This window comes from Centroberyx gerrardi, chromosome 18, assembly GCF_048128805.1.
Source record: "Centroberyx gerrardi isolate f3 chromosome 18, fCenGer3.hap1.cur.20231027, whole genome shotgun sequence".
In the NCBI taxonomy this organism is placed as follows: Eukaryota; Metazoa; Chordata; class Actinopteri; order Beryciformes; family Berycidae; genus Centroberyx; species Centroberyx gerrardi.
Window position 1 is genome coordinate 21,919,140 of NC_136014.1, and position 23,724 is coordinate 21,942,863.

At 42.2% G+C, this 23,724-nt stretch overlaps 1 protein-coding gene across 1 annotated transcript in view; it reads right to left on the reverse strand.

Annotated features, from left to right (window-relative positions):
* cdk19 (cyclin dependent kinase 19) overlaps positions 1–23,724 on the reverse strand; it is a 45,557-nt gene that overhangs the window by 5,437 nt on the left and 16,396 nt on the right. Inside the window, exons 3-11 of the mRNA XM_071899286.2 lie at positions 18,100–18,210; positions 17,452–17,592; positions 9,147–9,204; positions 7,488–7,619; positions 6,334–6,477; positions 3,835–3,904; positions 3,646–3,718; positions 3,031–3,128; positions 2,675–2,753 (exon numbers count right to left, since the gene is read on the reverse strand). Of these exons, the coding sequence (XP_071755387.1) occupies positions 2,675–2,753; positions 3,031–3,128; positions 3,646–3,718; positions 3,835–3,904; positions 6,334–6,477; positions 7,488–7,619; positions 9,147–9,204; positions 17,452–17,592; positions 18,100–18,210 (906 nt within the window). The remainder of the gene's footprint in view (positions 1–2,674; positions 2,754–3,030; positions 3,129–3,645; positions 3,719–3,834; positions 3,905–6,333; positions 6,478–7,487; positions 7,620–9,146; positions 9,205–17,451; positions 17,593–18,099; positions 18,211–23,724) is intronic.

Sequence of the window (23,724 nt, forward strand, 5' to 3'; positions counted from 1 at the left end):
AAACATGAACAAGTTGACCACTAGACATGACTGTACAACTGGAGAGACAGAAAGAAACATTTGGTGACTCAGTTCAAAGCCACCTGTTCTGTGTGTCAGAGCTAGACAATATGGTGGGGCAGAGTATGTGTGTGAGTGTGTGTGTGTGTGTGTGTGTGTGTGTGTGTGTGTGTGTGGCAGGAGGTATTCATATACAATCTATAACATAATTGTGCTGCTAGACACTTATTCACAGGAGGTTACAAATCGACATCTGTTTAAAAACAGGAGTCAGCTGAACCAGTCAATAGTTTCCGTGGAGTTCGGACGCTGGAATAGCTGCTCGGAGATGATTTACAGGAATTTGCATTGCAAGCCCAGCTCACAAAGCTCTCCTAGCTTCCCATGCGACTGAGACACGTGAGCGAGCTGGCTGAAACAATGACAGCCTCTCATGCCCAGCCTGGAGGATAGTGTGGCGGAAGGAGGCAGAGAACTCAAAAGCCTTCCTGAAGAGCGGCCGCTGTGTGAGACAACACACTCAGATCAGGTGTTGCTTCACTTGACAGCAGCTGCTAATGTGATGCAGGATCTGGGGGGGATTCTCAGAAGCCGGATGGAGACGGACGGATCCCTGTCGCAACGCGTACTTTCCCTTCACCTTGTGCAGCACAGATCTGCCTTTGAAAACCATGCGGCTACCATCTGCCGGCTTTGGTAGACGGACATTTCCAGACGCCAGCTCTCTATCTTTAATGATGCAACGGTGAGATGAGGTTGGCTCGGCGTTCAATTCTTCACGCAGAGGTCGGCCTTCGGTTCCACTGCCACTGCATGTACGTCTGCGCCTCTGGCAAAGTCATAGCTGAATCCCCACAGAGATTTATTACAGTGTAAAAAAAAAAAGCTGAAAGGACAACTGGACAATAAGACCTATAGGCCCCCTTTACACCTGGTGTTAAAATGCGTCTCATGCATCCACATTAGGATCGGATTTCTCTTTCCCTCGCAAAACACAGTCACTTCCCCTATGGATGGCAAGTGCTAAGAAACTGGCATTGTTGTATGCACTTTTTCCATATTTCTTAAAACAGAAGAAGAGATGGTTTTAGACAATATGCATATTGTGTGCGACAGCAGAGAAGGCTACTAGTTCCATTACAAGAAGAGGACGTTTACTGCCGTTTACTTAGTTCCTTTATGTAGACTGAAGACGAAATGCATTTACTCAACTTTTATTTTATGTTTTTAGGATTTTATGATAGTTTTGGCGCTATCAGATCACAGTCTGATCATTCAGGACGCATGTTAACACCAGGTGTAAAGAGGCTGTTGATGTTAGCGGGTTGTGTTCACCCTACATTTCTGAGAAGTGGCCTCTAAGCTGACAAGCTGTAATTTAACCTAATAGCCACTGATTCATTTCACATTCACACAACTAGTGAGAGCATGGGGCCAAAACACAAACAATATATTGCTGTTCAAAAACTCAGGGGGCTCACTGTGAGTGTTTTTGGTTGAAGTGGGCCTTTGGATGAGTATTTCACTTTGGTAGAACATTTCCACTTTCAAACCACCCACTTACTTTTGCTCTGAAAATCTCGGCCAGTGGATATCAGAGTGTTCTGCCATGAATGTCTTGTGACCGACATAAATCAGAGATTACGGCGTACAGGGGAGTCTGGAAACAGCTAAACCCTGTGACCTTTACCTCGAAAGGTGGTTTGACCGCTGCTCCGCTGCGATGGCAGCTGTTCATGTTTGGTCAGCTTGTGTTTTTCTTCCTCTGTCACTCTTCTCGCTTGGCAGTAATGTGAGCTTGCTAAGACAGGGCTTACAGCATCACATTGGTGCAGGGCTTGGATCGCCTCTGAATCAGCAGTATGTCGCGACTCGGCTAAAAGCGTCCACCAAGGGATATATTTCCTTTATGAGCAGCATTACATACCTGTGGGCAGGGCCTGAAATGAACACGAGCCACTAGGGATGTAAATGTAGACATTATAGTCTGGCAGTTGAAGCCTTCAGAGGACGACCTGTATAAAACCGTATAGGCCCAGTCCTGATTTTCCAGATGAGTGATGCAGAGGGGGGGACTCGAGTCACATGACTATATACTTGGGACTTGGCTTTGACTTGTACTTTGATGACTTGACAAGGTTTCTAAAGTCTTGACAAAAGATCTTGTGTTTGTTCAAATGACTTAGATTGAAAGTGATGTGATTTGTTCCATCAGACGACTGAATTTAAATTGTGTTTTCTGAATTTGTATGGAATGATTTAATTTACTGAAACTGATTATAGAAATCAAACTCATGACTCACTCACCAAGTTTTTATACTATTAAAACTATTTTGCATTGCAGTGTATGTCTGAGTGTCGTGTGCATTCACAGTTAAAGAAGACAGAGGTTGTGTACTTTCAGGTGATGTGTAATAATGACTCTCCAAATTATATGGATTGACTACACAACTCCAAGTATGTTGGTTACAAAAAAAGGAATATTCTATTCTTTCAATTGCTAGTAGCAAACCTGTTCTATATATCTTTCTATTCTGAAAACTATGGAAGCAAACAAATTAAATGACCTGGTGAAACTCTTCATCTACTTTCCACTGCGGCCAGTTGACAAAACAAAAGTTATTTTCTCGCCCCGGCTTGTGAATTCTGCCTGACAGAAGAATCAGATCATTACCTTTTCTGTTTTCTCCTCTGGCTCGTCTTCGTTTAGAAACTCTCGTTTTGGGTAGGGGATCTGACATCCAGCAAACACACTAGAGGCAATCAGACAGAAAACAGTGGTTGAGGTGTTTCTGCATCAACATACCACTTTGAATCCATTGTGCCAACCAAAACACATTCTCACCCAACACCACAGGACAACAACAGGAAGCCAGATTGAAGCGTGAAAAGCCAATTCATCATATTTCAAGTGTGGGCTTGCTTTATTTTGCTAAACCAATTAAATCCTTCCTCAGGATGCTATGTTGTAACGTAGATCTGACTGCGGGAATGTGAGGCAAAGCACAATAAAAGTTTATGAAGTCTCACTCGGTCGTTGGTAGCGGGTCCTCCAGGAAGTACGGGTCCTGTAGTGCCTGTTCTGATGTGATTCTTTTGGTGGGGTCCATGGTGAGGAGTTTCTGGAGCTGAAGGCATGAATGAACAACATACAGTGTTATGAAGCAGTCAAGATATTGTTTTTATGGCTCAGTGGCTGTAGAGACGTTTAGTAGCAGCAAATGAAAAGCTCCTCAATATGCAAAACTGAGTTCACAAATAAATATCCGAGGACAGTGTGGGATCCCATTCAAAGCACAATACTGCCTCAATAACATTATATTGTATATTGATTGCATAGGGTTACATGTGTTAAAGAAATGTGAGTGGCATTATAGTTTTACATATCTAATGACATTTTTTAATCCGTTTTTAAAGTGATTGAGGTGTATTGAGTAATATCTGACATGGTTAGGTTTGTTTAAATGTTTAGAAACTTGTTTAAAACTAAAACTTTAAGTCATGCTAAATCAATATTTACTACTAATCTGGACGAAGTTTCTCTTTTTTGTGATGTGTATGTGTTAATGTGTAGTCATATGTGTATTGGGGTCAAACATTATTTTTCCATACTCTTTTCCCCAGACTGTAGCAGTGTGTACCTACCAACAGGAAAACTTTGCTGTCCGGTTTGACTTTATGCTTCTCCATGTATTTGATTAGGCTGCTGTTTGCATACCTGTTAGGTGTCAAAACACAACAACATACTTTGAATACTTTGAACTTTGTGCGTATATCTAAGGTTCTATACATGATCATGGTCAGATCATGGCAGTATCGGGCTCATCTACTCACGTTGTTCTCCTGAAGTCTTTCTGAAGCGTGGGGTACTCTGGCATCTTCCTGATGTCTTCCCAATCCTTATCTGAGGAATTCAAAAAGTCTCCATGGTTTCAAAACTACAATAACAACTTCACATATGTACAAGTATGTGCCTTATGGATATGTAGAATAAACACAATGTGCTATCAATGTACTTAAATCTAGAGTGTATACATCAAACAGACCGTGACTGACTCCCTGATAGCTAGCAGCAACATTCATGTAACCAAAACTCTCCGGCACTGAAACTGGACTTTAAAGTAAAGTGTAGTTTATGTCAGTTACCGCGCTTCCACACTGTGAGCAACACAATCAACAAGTCACCAGAAGTCTGTGCATTTCCTACAGAGCTGAGCGACTAGGGAAACTCGGACAACAAGCTTGTTGGTCGAGAAAAGTTGGCCACAGATGAACTTTCAGCTGTCAACAGCCAATCAGGCGCTTCCTTGTTTCCCTACTGATATGATTTTGTTTCATGAACAATAGTTCTGCCTGGCAAGTGTAAAATGGTTGAGAAGTTCATTACAGCCATTCAAAGCTTCGCAGTTCTCTTTTATTTTAAAGACTACAGGAATTAATGTCTCAAAAATACCAAAGGAGTGAAAAACGACAAACATGATTCGACTGTTCAAAACTTTATAGCTGCAGATCGCTACATAGATACAATCAGATGGGTCAGAATAGAGCAACCCATCAACCAAGCAGTTAACCTCCTGTACACCTGAGTTACAAGAGTGCTGGAAGGCAAACAGGAGTAGCATTCAGTGAGTTTTAATTTGAATTTGAACTTGTGTGTGCATGAGATTTGTTAAATGGGCAGAGATGCTAAGTAGCAGGACGACAGACAGATTGAGCATCGATGCATAATATCTTTTTCTATGAATCATTGTGAAAGACAAGAGCCCTCACACAGCACCATGGTAGCTCAATATCACTAACCAGCAGTTGTTGAATGTCTCTCTTTGTAATATATCCATATAGCAGTTTCAGACACACTGGCTTGTGTAGACTTGCACGTGTTTGATGCTGCAGGCTAAGCATTGGGCAAATATTTGCTGAATGCAAATGATGTCTGTTTGCGCCTTAGGCATCAGTCTCTACCCTCTCTCATTCATTACACTTCTCCCCAATAATGAAAAGTAGTGATAACTGTGTAAGAAGTATGACTGTTAAGCCAAGTTATAGTTTGTCAATTCAATTTTCATTTTTGTAAACATTGTATTCCCTCCAGTGACAAGACTGGTTTGAAAGTCTCAACACTGATTACACTTGTTAATATAATCTGCGCAAGGTGAAGCTTACAGTAAATGATGCTTGTGTTTAGACATTGTGCTCAGGGAGGTTACTGTTCCTATATGACAGGTGATAATTGGATGGAAGGAACTTGGTTGATTTCTCAGTCAGTTTTTCTATTCTGATCGATAGTGAGCAGTGCGAGAGACTCCGATTGCATCTATGTAGTGGTAATTTTGATGACATAAGCTAGCTAGCAAGTGCTAATTAGGTAGCATTAATAAAAAATAAACAGAAAAACACTCAATAACATTACTTCAGAGCTTACTACCGACTCCAGTGATGGATGCAACTGTTCTCCAAGCATCGTTTTTCACACATTTATTCCTGTAGTCTTTCAAGTAAAAGTTGTAGAGAACTGGGATGCTTTGAATGGCTGCAATCAACAATCAACTCGCCCATTTTGCACTTGATGGGTGGAACTATTGCTGATGTGACAAAAATCACATTGGTAGGGAAACAAGGAAATCTGATTGACCGTTGATGGATGATGACCGTGAAAAGTTCAGCCATGGCCAAGTTTTATTGGCTGACAAGCTTGTTGACCATCTTCACATCGGCCGAGTTTCCCCGGTCGCTCAGCTCTACAGGAAATGAATGGACTTTCAGTGACTTGTCGATCGTGTTGCAGGATGCTTCTGAATCAAAACTGAATCCAATTATAGCTTATATCATATAGTCTTGATTTCTTACTTTTCTCCAAGGAAAAACATTCAGGCGTTTTATTGTTTTGGTGCCATGTTTATCTTGTTCACTTTGTTTTACTGCACTTAATAACTTTACGTCTTAGAAATATAGTAAACATCATTATTATTTTTGTTTGCGAGATTTTAACCAGGGTTGGGCTCAATTCATGAATGAACACATCAATTCCAATTCAACTGAGGAATTGGAACTGGAATTGAACCTACATGTATTTGATTTGTTTGTCTTTTATTTGATTCATAATGTTTGATTTATAATGTTTAGCAAGTCAAGACAAACTCTCCTAGAAGTGGAATTTCATGGAATTCAATTCTGTTTCCTGCCATTCCAATTAAATTCCAATTCCAATTCCAACTCCAGGGACTGAATTGGAATTTACCATGCATTCTCAATTCAGTTAATGGATGGCTCCAACCCTGGTTTTAACCACCCGACAGCAGCAGTAGTCTGTGTGTAGCTGCAGAGCGTACAGACCTGCTGGGAAGCCCATGACGCTGAATATCCTGTCCAGCTGGTCGTGATGGAAGGGGTTACTGGTCTTGATGTCTTCCTGGCGACAGTGAAAGATGGGCTCCGACGTCAGCAGCTCCGCGAAGATGCAGCCAATTGCCCAAATGTCTAATGCATGTACATACACATACACACATACACACACATACACCAATTAGTCTGAGTGCTCTTGAGCTACATTAGCTACAGAGTATTAGTCTTCATGGAATAAGGGGAGGCAGGACTTGATTGAGTGTGTTTGAAGATGCCTTTCACATTCCCCACATTTCATATTCATTTTTCACTCATTTGCAGAGATTTCGACCTGCAGACACAAGAGCTGACCCTAACTTTGGCACATGTCCCTAACTTTGGTGATCATAACAAGGGTTTTATATTTTTTGGTCTAACTTCACTTCAAAGCGCTCTTCTTACTTCTTCCCTTTCCTCGCCTGGTCACAAAGCAAAGTGAATACGATTTTCTGGGAATCTGGCTTTTGGTGGTGAGTTGGGCTCAGACTTTTTGGAAATGACAAACGATGAATCACGCTGCACTGGACTGGGCTCAGGCCTCGGCTAACCTCATCCAGGCGCAAATTTTCAGGACTGTTGAGACACAAAGCCAGTTTTTATGTCTGACTCTATTTATCTCTCTCTCTCTCTCTCTCTCTCTCTCTCACACACACACACACATCTACAGTGAGAGTCACACACACAGTGGAGGCCTGAGACTAAAAGCAGGCACCACTGTGACGACAGACAGAGTAACAGTGTGGGCTAATATTCCAGGGAAGATAATTATAAACACGGAGACGCACCCCCTTCATACCGATAAAGACCGGGCATCACATGGCTGCTCAGGCCCTTACTGTCAGCCACCATTGTGCGGTCACATTCACACCGAGAGACAGACTGAGAGACATTATCATTCTTGTTAAAATGGAATGGCATGTCCCTGCGCTGGCTCCAGGAATGTCAACATCCACAAACCTACGCAGAGGCAAGCATAACCAGCACAACTGCTTTATTTGAGCAAACAGTGAGCGGTCAAAGTCCTAAAGTTAGTTGTGGGAGTTGGTTGGACGTTCACAGCTGTTTATCCTGTACGCTTTGTTACCACACGTGCCATCCTGACTCACCGATAGCTTTGGTGTAGTGTCGGGCCCCCAGCAGCAGCTCAGGGGCCCGGTACCAGAACGTCACCACCACCGGGTCCAGGTCCGCCAGCGGCTTGAGGGGAGAATTGAAGAGTCTGGCAAAGCCCATGTCAGCTGCAGAGGGGTGCGGTGGAGAAGATAGATGAAGTTAGCAAACAGACGTATTATCAGAGGGCGATATGAACGGAGCGCAGGCTGGCCCCGGTCCAAGGCTGCTGTCAAGGCAGCAGAGAGCCTCGTGGCGTCTCAGATAGCACCGCAGGCATGCTAATCAGCCTTTGACCCAGAACGTTCATTCTGACGGTGAAGTTTTGGTTTTCAGGGCAGGGGTGAATAATTTAACACTGTACAGAGGCCATAGCTGAGCCTGAAATGCCTACAACTTTTAAAGCTGCACTAGGTAATATTTTTATGCAAAAATACATCTGTGTTAAATCAATCCTAAATCACAAAGTGGGGCTACAACAGAGAAGCCCAAATTAAATTCTGTAGTCAGCTATTGACACTTCTCTAACAACAGGAAGTGACAAATTGAAACTTAAGCATGAAATACAAAATTGTCTCTTAAACAGCAGTGAGCAGCGCTCCGTCCAGAGAAAGCTGGACTCAACGTTAGATCTTTTGCCTCTCTCGTCCCTTTGGTGTCCTTTGGTTTAAAACGATCACAGATCGGCCATGTTGGTAAACATGAGCGTAATGAATGCAGTTTACTGATGTCATGTACATGATTTCTGGGTATTGAAGTTACAATTTTTCAAACAATTACCTTTTGCTGCCATTTGGCACCGCCAACATGCAAAGTTGCCTAGTGCAGCTTTAAGGGACTCAATTTTCTCCCAAGAGCTGCAAGCTGCAGACTCAGTTACTAAGGTTACTGAGGTTGCCATTGAAAATACATCTTTCCTTTCTTTTTCTATCTTTAAATAAACACTGCATACTCTGGCATGAACAACAATAAATTCACTTAGCACTGTTGGTGCTTGATGGACTTTAGTTTGGTGCGTGTTAACATCTCTTGGACTGTAGCTTGGTGAGAAGGTTTGGTGTGCTGTGCTGTAGCACCTTTTGTTATAAAGGGTTAAACAGCCCTCTGTAGCTGGGGTCACTCAGGACAGTTATACAGTCACCAGCTACAACTGTAGAGGGTCCAGTTACACTGAAACAATAACTTAGTATTACTGCTGGATGTGCAGGGATTAAAAATAGACTCCAGCATTGCAAAACCCTTGCCATTACCCTTGAATAGTCCCCTGACCAGCTGGCTTATGTAACAGCACTGATCTGAGCCCCTGTGGACCCCTCAGAGAGAAGGTTAAATGCTGCAGCTATTGTACGCTCAAACAAGTTAACAACCCCATCGATCTGGTGTCATAATGATATTGTATGTCATTCAGCTGCGTTGTTCACAGACGCAGACTAATAATAGCAGTAACTATTATTTAACAATTATACAAAACTTGAAACACTGATTTTAACATTAGAACCCCTCATTCAAATGTGAACAACACAAACACTTTCTTTGTTGGCAGTTCCCAATCCACTGTGTGCCGCGGAGTTTCAAGCCACGGACGAGCCGATCTATAGTTAGTTCAGTCAGTCAATTCAGACTATTGCTGGAAGCGTTGTTTTAGCCAACCTTACCGATTTTAACTCTTCCTCGTTCAGGACCCTCCCCCATGACCAGGATGTTAGCTGGTTTCTGGAGAAGTGAGAGAGAGTCAAACAATTACATTTTGTAATATAACATAACATATGTCATTTAGTGGCCATTTTACACCAAAGTACCTTAAAGTGCCATGAGTGTATACATTTTTTTTTTTTTATAAACTTTATTTTCAGATTTTCAGACATACAAAAATACAACAACAAAAAACAGATTAACAAAATGATGGAGACGAGTGTATACATTTTTAGCATGAACAGCCCCAGTGGGAGTCAAACTCTACCCATTGTGTTTGGGATGGGACAATATACAGTATGTAGTAATACACACAATATGGCAGAGCTGATTTAATCCAAAATAACAAACAGAAGAGTAAATGTTAAACATGTATGTCCTGTACTATGACAGCCCCAACAGGAACGGGGTTAAACACATTCAAACACCTGCTCGTGTACCTCTGATGTCTCTTGAAGGAGGTTTTAGGTGTAGAACCCTTAGCATACCAAAATAAGCATGTGAAAGAAAAGTAATCCTAGTTATCCTAGTGGCCTAAACGAAAGGAGAAAAGGAGGTTACGAGAAAAGGCCCTACTGAGAAATAATGTTCTCTGTAGTTTTCTAGGATCTCGGTATATCAAAAATGTTCCATGCTTTAAGGATACAGGATCCAACCACACATTGTGTGGTTGGATCCTGTACCAAAGAATAGTATTGTGTGGTACACAATACTATTCTTTGTCTGCTTTTTGGAGGCAAAGAACTGTGTAGTGTGAAGGACTCTGCACGAGACGGGGGTCACACAGAGGGCAGCGGGAAAAAAAACACATTAGGATTGATGTGTTTTTTTACTCATCCCATCTTAATGGCAAACAGCAATCAGGCTCTCTAGATGTAATTATGGGCTATGAGCTGTTACTGTTATTATATATGGTATTAGCCAGGAATATCAAAGACAATCATACTGTAAATCTAATCAGTGGGAAAATGCCACAAGGCCGGTGTGATTTAAGTCAGGTTTACTGTTGCTTTCTCATGCAGTAGATGCAGCAACTGTTTGTCACCAAACAGTCTTCCGTCCGTCGATCCCCCGGGCGTCTGTGTGAATGTGAAGGCTTGGAGGACTCAGATCTGCCTGGCAAACATGTCTTGTTGCCATAGAAACGGCACTAATAATGAGGTCTATTATTCACGCCCACAACACGACACGCCGCTATCGGCAAACACAAAGACAAGTGTCTCTTTTAAAAAGGCCCGAAGAGCCGGGGCTCACTAGCTCCTCTTTCAAATTCTAAACAGGCCTAACTGGATTAATATGCTCAGCCCCAAGATATTCATTTTCACTGATATTTTCCTCGGGTGTTTGAAAACAGTTATTACCTCTTGAGTGTTCTGTAAAAAACTGACTGAGAAAGTGCCAATTTAAAATGCAAAAGGAGACATAGATATTAGTAGAGAACTAGATATTACAGATATATCCTTTTACAACTAGGTTTAGTTTATTTGCTCATACAAATAAAAAAGAAAACCTAAACAAGTGGAATTGCGCATCAGAAACCCATCTGACATCGCAGCTCAACACACTGGTACAAAAACAAAATACATAGATAACAAGCATGGATAAAATATTGCTGTTGCTGCTCTGAAATATGTATTGAAATATGCACTATTATAATTGTGAAATATGTACCGAAGTGAGTCTCTATCTCTATTGTATTTATCTAGTGAAATGTGTAGGTTACAGTTGGTTGGTTTCATAAATGGGTCAGGTGGAGAGGAAAATAAATAATCCTCATCCCTCTGAGGACTTGTAAACCCAATCCTTCGGGACGTGGTTCTGTTTTAAAAAACCATCTATCTCTTCGTGCCTAAAAATAGGCCGATTCAGGGACCAGAGGCACACTAACTCCCATTACAGCTGGGCGGCCTAGTTGACAGAGAGACTGTCCCATAACTAAAACATCACGGGCTCGATACCATCAACAGCCAATGGAGCCATTAACAGCCGTGTGTCTATTTCCTTTTCCGGTTCCCAGCCTTTGTTTACATCTCTGTGCTGACATCTCAAAATGAATCGTCTCAAGGATCAGCTTTCTGAGCTCGTTAGAGGATATCTGCACTTTTGTGAGCGATCCAACAGTTTCTAAACCCTCATATTCCCTCAGCCGGCTTTTTTGCTCTTTCACTGCAGCCATTGTTGTTGTTCTCCAAGCTTTCTCATTTCCCCAGGCTATGGTTACCTTTTTAAGTACTATGTTGTAAGTATACGGACAGCTTCAGTTGCTCAGGATGAGAGTGGCAGCTAAATGCCTAAGAAAAAAATAGATAGAAAAAAAACCCTCTCCATGTGGGAATAATACTGCTGTGCCATCACTAATGCAGCTCATTAGCTCATCCTCTGGTGCTGGCTGTTGTCTAATGTTTTTCCTTCTACATGTCTCATGATTAAGTAATAACCTGTATTTCCCATAACCATCAGCATTCTGTTTAAGTCACTGCTGACAGACCCGCAGTCCATACTCACATGAATTATGGTTGCGCAGGCCTGTCGGTGCAGACTACACAGTGATAGGCCTGCGCAACCATAATTCATGGGGACAAAGGAATGCATACAGTCACAAAAAGGAGGACATGTGGCATGTCACTCAAATTGTACATCCTCAAAAACAAAGAAAGCAGGGCCTGAGATTTTTGAGTGCAATACTGATATTCAAAACAGGGAGTGATCCCTGCTATGTCTATTCATCACCTGCTAATTTAATCACGAAAAATGTCATTATTTCAGAGATGCTCAGTGGAACAACAGCAGAAGACTGTGGTTATACTGGGTGGCAACCAGGTTTAAGTGTGTGTAAAACTGTAAGAGTGTGACGCAGGGTGCTGCTGAAAAAAACAAAAAAAACATGCATGCTCAGCAAACCTTTCCTGGATGAACAAAGCCCAAAGAACATATTTCTCTAATTGTAGTGTGGCAAAGAGCTGCAGTGCAGAATACTTAGGGTCGTGTTACCTAACAAACAAGTACCCTCTAACACAAAATACGACACTAAATACACCCATATTCTCTGAGCTTACCATAGCACAGTTTCTCTCAAATGTTCAAAAGACATCAGCTGACTAAATTCACTGATGCATTGTCAAAGGGATTGACTAAAGCTCATTGTCAATATATATAGGTTAAAGGCCAACATCAGCTGATAATAGCTGTCATCCAATATGCAGCATCTGCCCCACCCAAATCCTCGGGTCGGTCATTATAACAGGATGGCTGTAGCTGCTGCCCTCAACATCTCTAGGTTGCCGCAGCCTGACTGTGTAGGAAAGACAGTGTGTGTTCTTATGGCGACTATCTAGCCGTACGTATAGGATGCTACTGATTTCCTGCAACAATGAATCACCTTCGGTAATTTCCCCACCGGCAGAGAGTGTTGGTACGGTCCGATACTGAGGTGAATGTCTTTTGCTTTGGTGTGTGTGTGTGTGTACCGTAGCTGCTATGTCAGCAGCTTGACTCAGCTAGCCATGCTGGGCGGTGGGCTCTGCACCGGCTAGGGGCTGTTACATAACCCAGGGAGGGGTGGGTGGGGGTGGGGCAAGCACTCAAGCACCTCTGTAGTGGGGGAGGGATGGGGGGTGGAAAACAGAGTTGGGGGGGGGGGGGGGGCGGTAAGTGGGGGAGGGGAGCTACGCAGTGGTGCAATGCAAAGCACATACCTCACATCTCACATACGAGCAGTGCAGAGACGCAGACACAGTGTATGCTACACACCGGCAGAAACACACACACACTGTTGTGTAACAGTGGAGAAATGAAAGACATGCTGTTAGCGGTACCTTCCCCCACGGCCAGACCACCAATAAACCCTCCAAGGAGAACAGGAATGTCCCTCTTGTTGCTACCCTCTCCCACATCTATTACCAGTTCACCTCCACAGCTCGATTCATGGCAAGAATTGTAGCTTTCATGTTAACTTCCAAGGCCTTCAGCTGCCTTGGGGGTATTTTTTCACAAAGCAGCGACAGGCTCGCTATAAACGACAGCTCACTTTGATTTACTCTTATTTGGAGCCCAGGAATCTACAGAAACAAACTGCAAACAGCCAGGCACCTGCGCAAAGAAGATAATCTGGCGCACGACATGACCAAAAAGGGCCAGCTTGAGAGTGGAATTTGCATAGCCCTCGATCCACAATGGCAGGAAGCCCTGGCAATGAGAGAGCCAAATAACGCCAGTGGCTGCAATACATCAGCCTTAGCGCAGAGTCAGACAACGAGAGTTTGACAACAGAGAATTTCATCCGGTTGCAAAGAAAATAGTTATAAAGGGCCGGAAGAGTTGGTGCTCAGATAAGAGCGGTGTGACCTCCAGGGAGCAAAACAACCCTACTGCTACTGTGGGAGAACTTCTGTTTTTTTAAAGCAGAGTGGTCAGTCCTCTCCCTTTAGTATGTTAGTAAGTTTTTTCTTTATTGAGGCAGTAAGAAGACTGAGAGGGACAAAGTAGGGCAGACACAGTAGAGAAGATTCAGGCAGGATTTGATCCTACACCAGCAGGGGTAAATGGGACCAGAGATGGGGATCTTAACCACTACAGCAGACACTACGGGAGGAAAATTTTAAAGCAGTAAGCCAGTGCAGCTCAGATTGAGGTTCACTTGTGCAACAGTACTACGAAATGTCTTACCCTGAGCCCCGATTAGTCTCTATTTCTGACGTCAGATTCAGGGAATCAAGCATATAAAGGCATTGCTGCTGACTTGCTTGAATAACCATTCAATTGAATCCCTCAAAGCAGAGAATCAGCTCAGTTTTTCCAGTAATAGTATCAATCAGCACATTGTCACTTCAGTAATAATCAACCTTCCTCGGCACCGTTGATATCTTGAGATCGACTGCAATAAAATTAGTAAAGCTCACAGTTAAATAAATCAGCACATATCTAGCACAGAGCAAGAACCTTCAATAGCTGCAGAGCTGCTACAGATGACCGGTGGATTATTCGAAATCACCAGAGAGAGAGAGAGAGAGCGCAAGAGAGAGAGAGGGAGAGAGAGAGAGAGTGAGTGAAGGGCTGAGCAAGCTCCCTGATCCCTGTAGGTTTATATAATGTGACGGCCCAGCCACCACATGGCCATCTGGGATTGTCAGGGATTACATAAGAGGGAACGGGCCGATGGAAAGAGGATAGATCACTGTAGATAGATAGACGCCTGGAGCTGTGCGACTCGTCTGACCTCTGACCTCTGACCGCGACTCCTCTGACTCCAACCACTTATCCACTGAGAAGTGAATACAGAGAAATTGACAAACAGCTGGTGCACAGTAACTAAATATAAGTCAGATTCTATAGTTGCAGTCATTTATTCTCTCATGAACATCATCTGGAAACAGCCTCTAAATCATCTGTCTTCCTCTACTGTGCGTCAAAGCAGTAATCAAATTAAAGTTTTGCCTCATAGTCTGCTGGGTTTAGGTTAATTATACTTTTTTCCCCACAAGGAAAGGAACACATGTTCCTCTCTTGGGAATGACAGTTGCAGGGTCAGATAAGAGCGAGGGAGCATCGCACACAGATGGGCTGTGGGAATTTACACTGTCAGATATGAGAAAGAGAAAAACAGATGGACAGAAACAGAAACAAATGGAGCCAGAGAGACAAAGATCACACTGCAGACACTACAGATTTTTCTGATTTCTGATTTTTTTCCCCCTCACATGACACAGATCTCATGTTTCCTAATCAGTGTGAACAGCAAAAAGCTGCACAGAGTCAAATTTTTTTCAATTCTGATCTGGACCACCTGGACATGTGGTCCAAATCAGATCCAGAGACATGCAACCTACGTGAGACTTGTATTTGAACACTCACATCAGAAATCGTCAGCGTTGCCATGACAATAAGTAAATCTAACGTCATTCACCTGAGACAACTGTCATAATTTTGGCACCCATGGCGTCTTGGCTGAGCCAGCGTTAACATGGAGGACAACAAGACACAACACTTTAAAGAAGCCACATAGTTGACTGGTATTTGGGGAGATGCCCATGGCATAAAACTCAGCTTGCCCACTCGCCCGAGCGAGCTGGGAGGTGATTCTGGAACGTTGTGAGTCCAGAAAAGGAAGCACTAGCACCACTGGCGCGTGATGTTGGGCTGCAGATTCTCAATCCTATGCATGCTGTATTCTATCTCATCGCTGCCTCAGCAGGCATATCAGAACTCTGCACTGTTGCCATAGCAACAACGATCAAAGATGCGACAGCGTTACAGACAGGCAGGCAACTGTTTAGCTCTTTAGCTCATTGACAGAAGTAGCTAGCTAACATAGACAACACCACCAGCAACGAGCCTCATCCAAAAACTAAATGTGTAAACGTAAACTACATTTTTGGCAAATTTACCACCACCTTCGGAAAATAAACCATCCTCCAAAAATTACTAAGAAAAAAGAGTAACGGTGTTTGTGGAGAGCTGGAAGACCGGCTATGTACAGATAAACTCACTAAGTTGTGTTCAGCCTTAATGATTTACCTTGTTAAACAAACAATACTTATACTGAGCTAGTAATAATAAAACATGAAATATACAAAAGAACACAAACTTGTGATTCTTACGCATGTGTATAATTGTAGAGCATGATCTTCCTAGTTAAAGTTGAATATTACATTATCTATACTGGGATAGTAATAATTTGTCCAGACTAGTAGAAATTTCACTCGATCAGCTATAGTGCCCAAAATCCTCAAACTAAAGCCTTAATTCAGTCAAAACTTGAAGCCATATACTAAAACCGAAATGTGTTTGAAACATGCAGGAGAAGCGAAGGTACAAAAACAGATGCATTTTGTTATTGTCACTCTGTGCACGCTGCTTTTTGACATCGCTGTCAGGTTATACTGGTATCAGATATGGGTTACATCCTTGAACAGATATGAACAGTCATCCAAAAAAATCAGATATGAGCAGCGTTTCCGATTTGAGCGAGAAGGCCTGTGGTGTGAATGTAGCCAGAGAGACAGGCAGAGACAGAAAGACACACGACAGAGAAACAGAGTAACAGAAGTGGACAGATACAGAGTGAGAAACCCTGTGGCCCGGCTCCAGCAGGGCCAAGGGTCTGACTTTCTGCTACAGCGAACCCAGCAGTGGCAGGTGAATGAAATCTCCTTCTCCACCAAAGCACTGTGGGAAAACCGAGGAGGAGAAAATCTCACAGGAACCGGCAGTGTGTCGTAGCCAGGTCGGGGGGGATGAAGGGCAGACAAGAGATAGACAACATTCAGAGTGCCAAGACGTTCTGCTCCTCAGCCAAGGTCTCTAGACAATCAGAATAATAATAATACACTGCACAAGGACATAACAACACCTGCACTGAAATAACATGGCTCTGTTAGTTGGAGGAGCTCGGTGAAGTAAGCGGGGTGGAGTCGAGTATTGGTTTGGAGTCAGAAAGAGACGAGGAGCAGCCCGATGGGATAAGCAGCACCTTAAATAACCCTCTGCTACAGATTGCCTTTCAGGTGACGTAACACACACTCTGGCGGCCATATTGGAGGTCCACAGCTCTTAGGTAGCACTGGCTGTGAACGGCTGGTTGCGTTTCTAAACATACAACTTGGCTGTCAATAGAATTCAACAGACAAGGCTAACTTGTGTGCTGGTTCTGAGGGGGAACAGATCATTTCCCCGTCAATTTTAACAATATATCTGATCGATTTTTCTTAAAGCTGACATTAATTACTAGCTACCCTTAATATCTGGTCAGCTAACCATAACTTTCTTGTTGTAAACACATCTGATTTGCGCATTAGCTAACGTATCTAGTAGAAGCTCATGTTAGCGTTAGTAGTGGATAGTAGTCAGATGTCAACGTTAACAGCGGTTGCTTTGTTGTTAGCTAGCTACCAATGCTAAAACTACAATCAGATTTTTTCCTTTATCTCAGTAACATACATTTGTAAACAAATCTACTTTATGAGACTGTTCACATTCACTAATAACATTACTGAATAACACAACAATCTTTTTCAGGTATCCCCTCTTTTACTAGCCAAGTTATTATATTTATTTATATATTTTTGCGCTCAGCAAATTCTCCACTGGACCTCCACGATGGTGCCAGACATGGTTGCTAGGAGACTTGTCACGTAAAAGTGCAAAAGTATTTCTGATACTATGACGCTAACAGTGTCCCTATTTGAAACGACTTCAAGATGAGGTGTGCCGGCCCAGAGCAGCTGTGTCTGTAAAGGGAAACTGGAGCAGTGTGGCTGTGTAGCTGCTCACCAGATCCCTGTGGAGCACCCAGTTGGCATGGAGGTAATGGATCCCATCCAGAATCTGATACAGGAGAGACTTAACCATCCCTCGGGGCAGCTGCATGGGCTTCTTGTTGGCCTTGGAGGCGCGGTGGAACTTGATGATGTGCTACGAGGAAAAGAAGGTTTCAGAGTGAAGCATGTCTTTGAATATTCAGACCACAGCGGCTGGTAAATTTTTAAATTCAGCAGAAACTGAAACTATTTCACCAGCCAAATAGATTTTTAGAAGAGAATAGCATCTCCAATTGGTTGGCCACCTGCCAAAATGGCTGGTAAATTAGACAAACTTACCAGCCACAGGTATAATTTGGCTGGAGGAGGCTGGTGTTGATTTCTCACCCTGGTATTTTAATATTAAAGAGCGGATCTAGTAATGTGATAAAACACACTACAGCTTCCGTAAGCTTCAGGTTTCACCATATATTAGCAAATGATTTGCATTTATCTGAAAGTCAGGAAACCTTTTCCGCACGTGGGCCACCAAGCCAGCTGTCAATTACAGTAAAAGGGATATGGGGTTTCTGTAGCACAATAAAATGAGTTTTTAAGGAAATATCAGGCCACATTATAGGTCACATGTATTTGCATGAAGTGACCGTGCTGAGAGACTCACCCAAAGATCATGTTCGGCGTAGTCGAAGAGGAGCCAAACCTTTCTGTCGCTGTGAGACAGGAACACTTTCTGCAGGGCGATCACGTTCGGATGTTTCAGTTCTCGTAACAGCTGCAACACACAACAGGAATGTTTCATGAATCACAAATATTTACATATATGCCATTCCACAAATCATTTTGAAGGGGTCATTTTAGTCTAAAACATGACCATATTCATGTTATGTGACAACGTAAAAAGTTTAATTTAAAGCTAGTTTAGAAGTACAGTACATATGCGTTTTCTTAAAAATTTCCATATCCAAGCTCTGGTGTGATATTATTGTCATGGTAACCAAGGATTAAATAAGGAGAAAAAGATAGAAATGTACACACTGACTCAAATATGAAAATTATCCAGAGGCTTTCCAATGCAAAAACATTTATTTACATAGCGTGCTCCAGTGGAAAAAAGCAAAGAAACAAAAAATACACTGTCCTCAGTTCTGAAACACACAGAAGTGTACATCTGTAGCACAGAATAATCAATTACATTCACTTGGGAACGATCCCCTGTTGCAGCCAAAGGAGAAGAATAATAATGAGATGGGTAATATAATACATGCCATTTGGTGGCTTTTATGCAAAGCACCTTACAGTAACATGAGTGAATTCATTTCCAGCATGGACTTGCATTACGCATAAAAGGCAGAGCAATAAATACATTCTGTAGGCATATATCAGTAGATACTATTAGAGTTTACAGCCTTTCTCAAGAATAACAGGCTTTCTGTAAGTGGTCAATCTAACTGATAGAGCAGCGGCATCATAACTCAAGGTGAACATTTATTGCCAAACCTAGGAAAAGATTACATGTGGGTCAAATGAAATGGAAATGGAAATGGAACAGCAGAAGTAAAGGTTTTAATTCTACAATGAGATATCCACTGTTGTGAAAAATGTCACATCTAATCTGCCAAAATGATTGCTGGGATAAAAGCCAAACTCAAATATCATCTACATAAATTATTAGTTATCTTGAGCCTATCTTACACAAAGGATTAACATTTTAGAGGACATAATCATCTGTGTTTCTCAAATGTTGAACAGTGAACATCAAGTAGGATTTGTTTGTTTTTCTTAAACACCATTCATTATACATAGTCTGGATGTGAGTCAGCCACCAGGTGCGTATGAGTAATGTGAAGAGACGGGGTCAAAAAGCAGGAAAAAGCAAAGCCGACGCAGAAAAACAGCCGCACGAGACTAACAACAGACATTTTCAGGTCAAATGTATTAGCATAGAAATATATATACAGTGTTGTGAGTCTCATGTGGCTGATCTTCTGTCAGAGCTTTAAGCCTGGATTGAATTCATTATATAAGATCAATTGCCACCGCATTAAAATGCTCTCTCCAGTGAAACATACTGTAACATTACTCTAATGGGCGCAGCAGCAGTTGAGACTGTACTGAACTCCCATTTTTAAATGTATTTCATTTTATATGCCGCTAAATTACTCCCCCGCTGTATTGTGCCCGCAAAAGGAACAGTTTTGAAAATTCAGATGTTGTTCTCTTATTATAGGAAGACGCAGGATCAGTGAGCTTATAGCTGTAACCGCAGCTGAAGCACTAATGGACGTTAGCTGCAAGACAGATGCATAATGGAGGACTTCTACACTGGCTACCGCTGTATAGCACACGCCACCATGCCTATCAACCAGCATCTCTCTCTCTCTCTCTCTCTCTTTCGAACTGGTTCATCTGTTCGCCTAACGCTCACCCATTCGCACTGTGCCATTTGCTGACCCATCTCAGACAATCCATAATCAATCATGCCCTTTAGACAGCCCTCCATGTCCGCGGGGGTGTTTCAGTGGGAAGGGAGACAGAACTGAAACAGTCTACACTCCAGTGAATGAATTATTCATCCGTACAGGCTAATGTCATTACTCTTTGCCACCTGACCCACGATCCAGGGAAAAACACCTCACACGGGTCTAGAGATCTTGGGCTATTGTCTCTTTCGAATATTAGGTTACTTAAATTATTAGCAATCTTGGGCCCTTAACTTACAATATAGTAGCATTTTAGAGGACCTTGTTTTAGATATTCACAATCATTACAATGCCATTCTTCAGTTTTATGATATGACATTACGGTGTTTCTATGTGTCTACACCTACACTTGGCCTGAAAATATCCATTGTTAGTCTTGTGTGGCTTTTTCCTGCTTTTCAACTCCATCTCTTCACATTACTCATAAGAACATGCAGGCTGACTCATGTCCAGACTGTGTACAATTATGTTTAAGAAAAATGTTCACTGCTCAATATTTGAGAAACAGATGAAGAGAAACACAGATGAAGATGTAAAATTCCCAACACAATCTGAGCCAAACAGTTCCATATGTGGTTTTGATGATAAGATATATAAATGTAAAAAAAAGAAAATGTGAATCTGTCACTTAATGCATCTTGACTTGATGCCAATAGTCACACTGGAATGAAAAGCGTAACCATAGCTGTGGAAGTACCGTATGGCCTTGGAGGCGGCTCACAGGGCACGGCTGTAATTTCAGAGCATCCATTGACACGGATGCTGAGTTACGTGGTGGAGCTGCTCTCTGTGTTCACAGTATGCAGGCTCTCTCTCTCTCTCTCTCTCACTCTCTCTCTCCCTCACACATACAGTGCTGCAGTACTTCAGGCCGGTGTTTCTGACGTCTTGGACTTCTCTCGTTCTCGGCCACGATTGGACATTAACTCGACTTTTTCCCCACGAATCGAAAAGTTTTAAAAGATGTGTTTTTCTGTACCTGGTCCACTTTCTTTTATTTTCTCAATCACACTACAAACAATTTAAGGGATTATACTTGTGTAATTGTCCTCAAACTTCTTAGCACTGATTAGTCAAAATCCTGTGCTTTAATTAGTTGGATTTTGAAGGGTTTAGTACAGAGCTCCTGCAGACAGATCTACATCTCTGTTGATCCTTAAGAAAATATTATTTTTTATATTTGGAAAGACACTGTTTATTGCCTATTTTGGTCTTGGTGTTGAAGAGGACTCGATTTGCTCTGGTCTCGACCCCTTTAGACCTGGTCTTGACTTGAACTCGACGGGACCAGGTCTTGGAATTGACTTGGACTCGACTAAATCCTGACTAATATACAAATATAAAAAAAAAACACACATACACAAGTGCACACTCTCAGGCACCCCAATCCCTCAAAGTTACACTGGACTGTGCTGAGGGAAGACCTTCAGCACCACTGGCAGCTTCCTTTCTCCCAGTATGGGCCACTGGGGAGGGCAGGTGACGGCAGGTATCACCCCAACCATCTGTTCTGTAAATGAGAACGCTGTTTTCCCTTATTTCCCCTCATCTACCACCGAGACTTCCAACAAGACAGAACCATCTTCAGCCCTGCGGTGCAGTAAGAGGTTTCATGTCGTGATAGTTGGGGAGTGGAATAACGTGGAATTATCTGAAAACTGTTGGATTGAAGTTTTACATTTGCTTTTTATGGCAAGCTGGGATGGCCCATGATAAGACAACGGGTGGGACCTAAGCCTCTCTACCTTTAGGTCTTTCTCAATATGCGTTCTTGTCTGTTCTTCTTGTTTGACCTAATATCTAACGGGCAAGGTACGATTCCTAAACAAAAGAACACAGAAGACGGAGGACGGATAAAGATCCTGGAAGTTTACTTGCCAACCGAGGATGCATCGGATGGAGACTTGGCAGACGAGAACCAATAGGAAGCTCCAAGATAAACTGCGAGAACAATGCATCATGTCCAAACAGTGCTGTAGTCTATGGTACGGAGCTGGTAGAAGCAGCTGGGATCAAATTCATTGATCACACGACCTTAAGCACACAGCTCATCTCTAACTGCAAATACGCTTTTCTGTTCTCGTGTTGTTGAGAAGTTCGCGCTCTTCAAGACCGCACCAAGGACAAGGAACTATTGAATTGACTCTGCGTTCTTGGATTTGATATTCACCTTTTGTCTGTCAGTGGGTAGAGGAGGCCGATTGCCGTGACACAGTTACGCCAAAGACCAAGCAAGTTACTGCGTATGACTTTATTATATTTTTGCTCCATGAACGTTGATGAGGAGGAAATAAAGACTGTGTATTTGTTGATTTGTATTCCTGCATCCAAGACCTGTGATGTGATGTTAAAGTTTGTTTCTAGACCTATTGATTTCTTCTCAGAGGAACCTGTGTCTTAACCGGGAACTTTCTGAATTACAGCATAGAAAACAGACACCACTTACCAGAGTTACTCAATATTTAATAAAAATGACTTTTTCTTATTGAACCTGAATTCAGTGTTGGCTGTCTAAACGCCCCTACTTTTCTATCTCACAACACACCCATACACTAGGGATAGTGTATGGGTGTGGACTCAAGATAAGGCAAAAAAAAAAATTTATTGCGATTATTTTATATCATATTCACATTATTTTAGTTAATATAAATATTTGAGTTAACCACTTATTTCCTAGGCTAAAAGCACAGATGGTCTATTAGAAATAAATCATTAGAATGAATATAACTGAAACCATTTTTTGCAAAATTTACACCCAACATCTGCTGCAAAATACAGCTGTCAAATGACACGAGTAAACATGAACAGTGTAAAACGAAGTGTATGAAAAATACAAAATACCAAAAAATAAATGAATCAACTTTAATAGCTGTAAATATATCCAAAAGGACTTTTCAAAACAAAGTTAGTTACTGTTTCACAAGCCAGTATCAGGTGTTGAATCTAAACTTGGGTTGTATTGATTGCTATGCATTTCTCATACTAATGTGTTGTTGTCACTACTACATTTTTTTGCATAGTACCTAAGTTTGTGATGCGTCTGCTCTCCTGAATCCAAAATGCTGCCAAACGACTGATGTTGAATTATTTTTCATGCTCAAATCATCCTCTTTCACTGTAACATTGTTACCATCAACCTCCTCCTACTCGGCGTCATTCATTTCTTTCAGCTGACTTGCTTCTCTCCTCCGCTCTTCTCATTGTGCATGTGTCTTGTGCTTGAACGCTGCAGAGTGGGATTCTACAACAGACGCATATCAGTCAAACAAGTTTGTTCAATTTGGTAGCGTGTGAAAGACAATTAAAAAAAAATTTGCAAGGCGTCCTGGTGGCTCAGTGCTCCAAGGCGCATACCAAGTACAATTCAGATTCCTGGGTTTGAATCTGGACCTTTGTCGCATGTCATCCCCTTCTCTCTCCCTTCTTGTCTCTGTCTACTTTGAAACTATCTAATAAAAGGTGAAAATGCAAAAAACATAGTCTACAAATAAATAAATAAATTGCAGCCTCATGCGGTTCAAATATTGCACATTCAAACCACAATTTCAATTTTGATTTAACTGCACAGCCTTACCACACGCTAACTTCGTGGTACCTGCAAGGCAACAACAGTGCCGACTGTGGCTTGGAGAGTGACAGAGGGAGGGACGGACAGAGAACAGGGGGAATAATGCAGGGATTGTACGCAGCCTGTTTGATTTGGCCTGTGGACGGGGGAAATGAGGAAGGCGGTTTCTGAGGTTTGTGTTTAATCACAAGCTTAATCCATGGGCTATAACGGGGCATTGTGGTAATGAGCCCTGGGC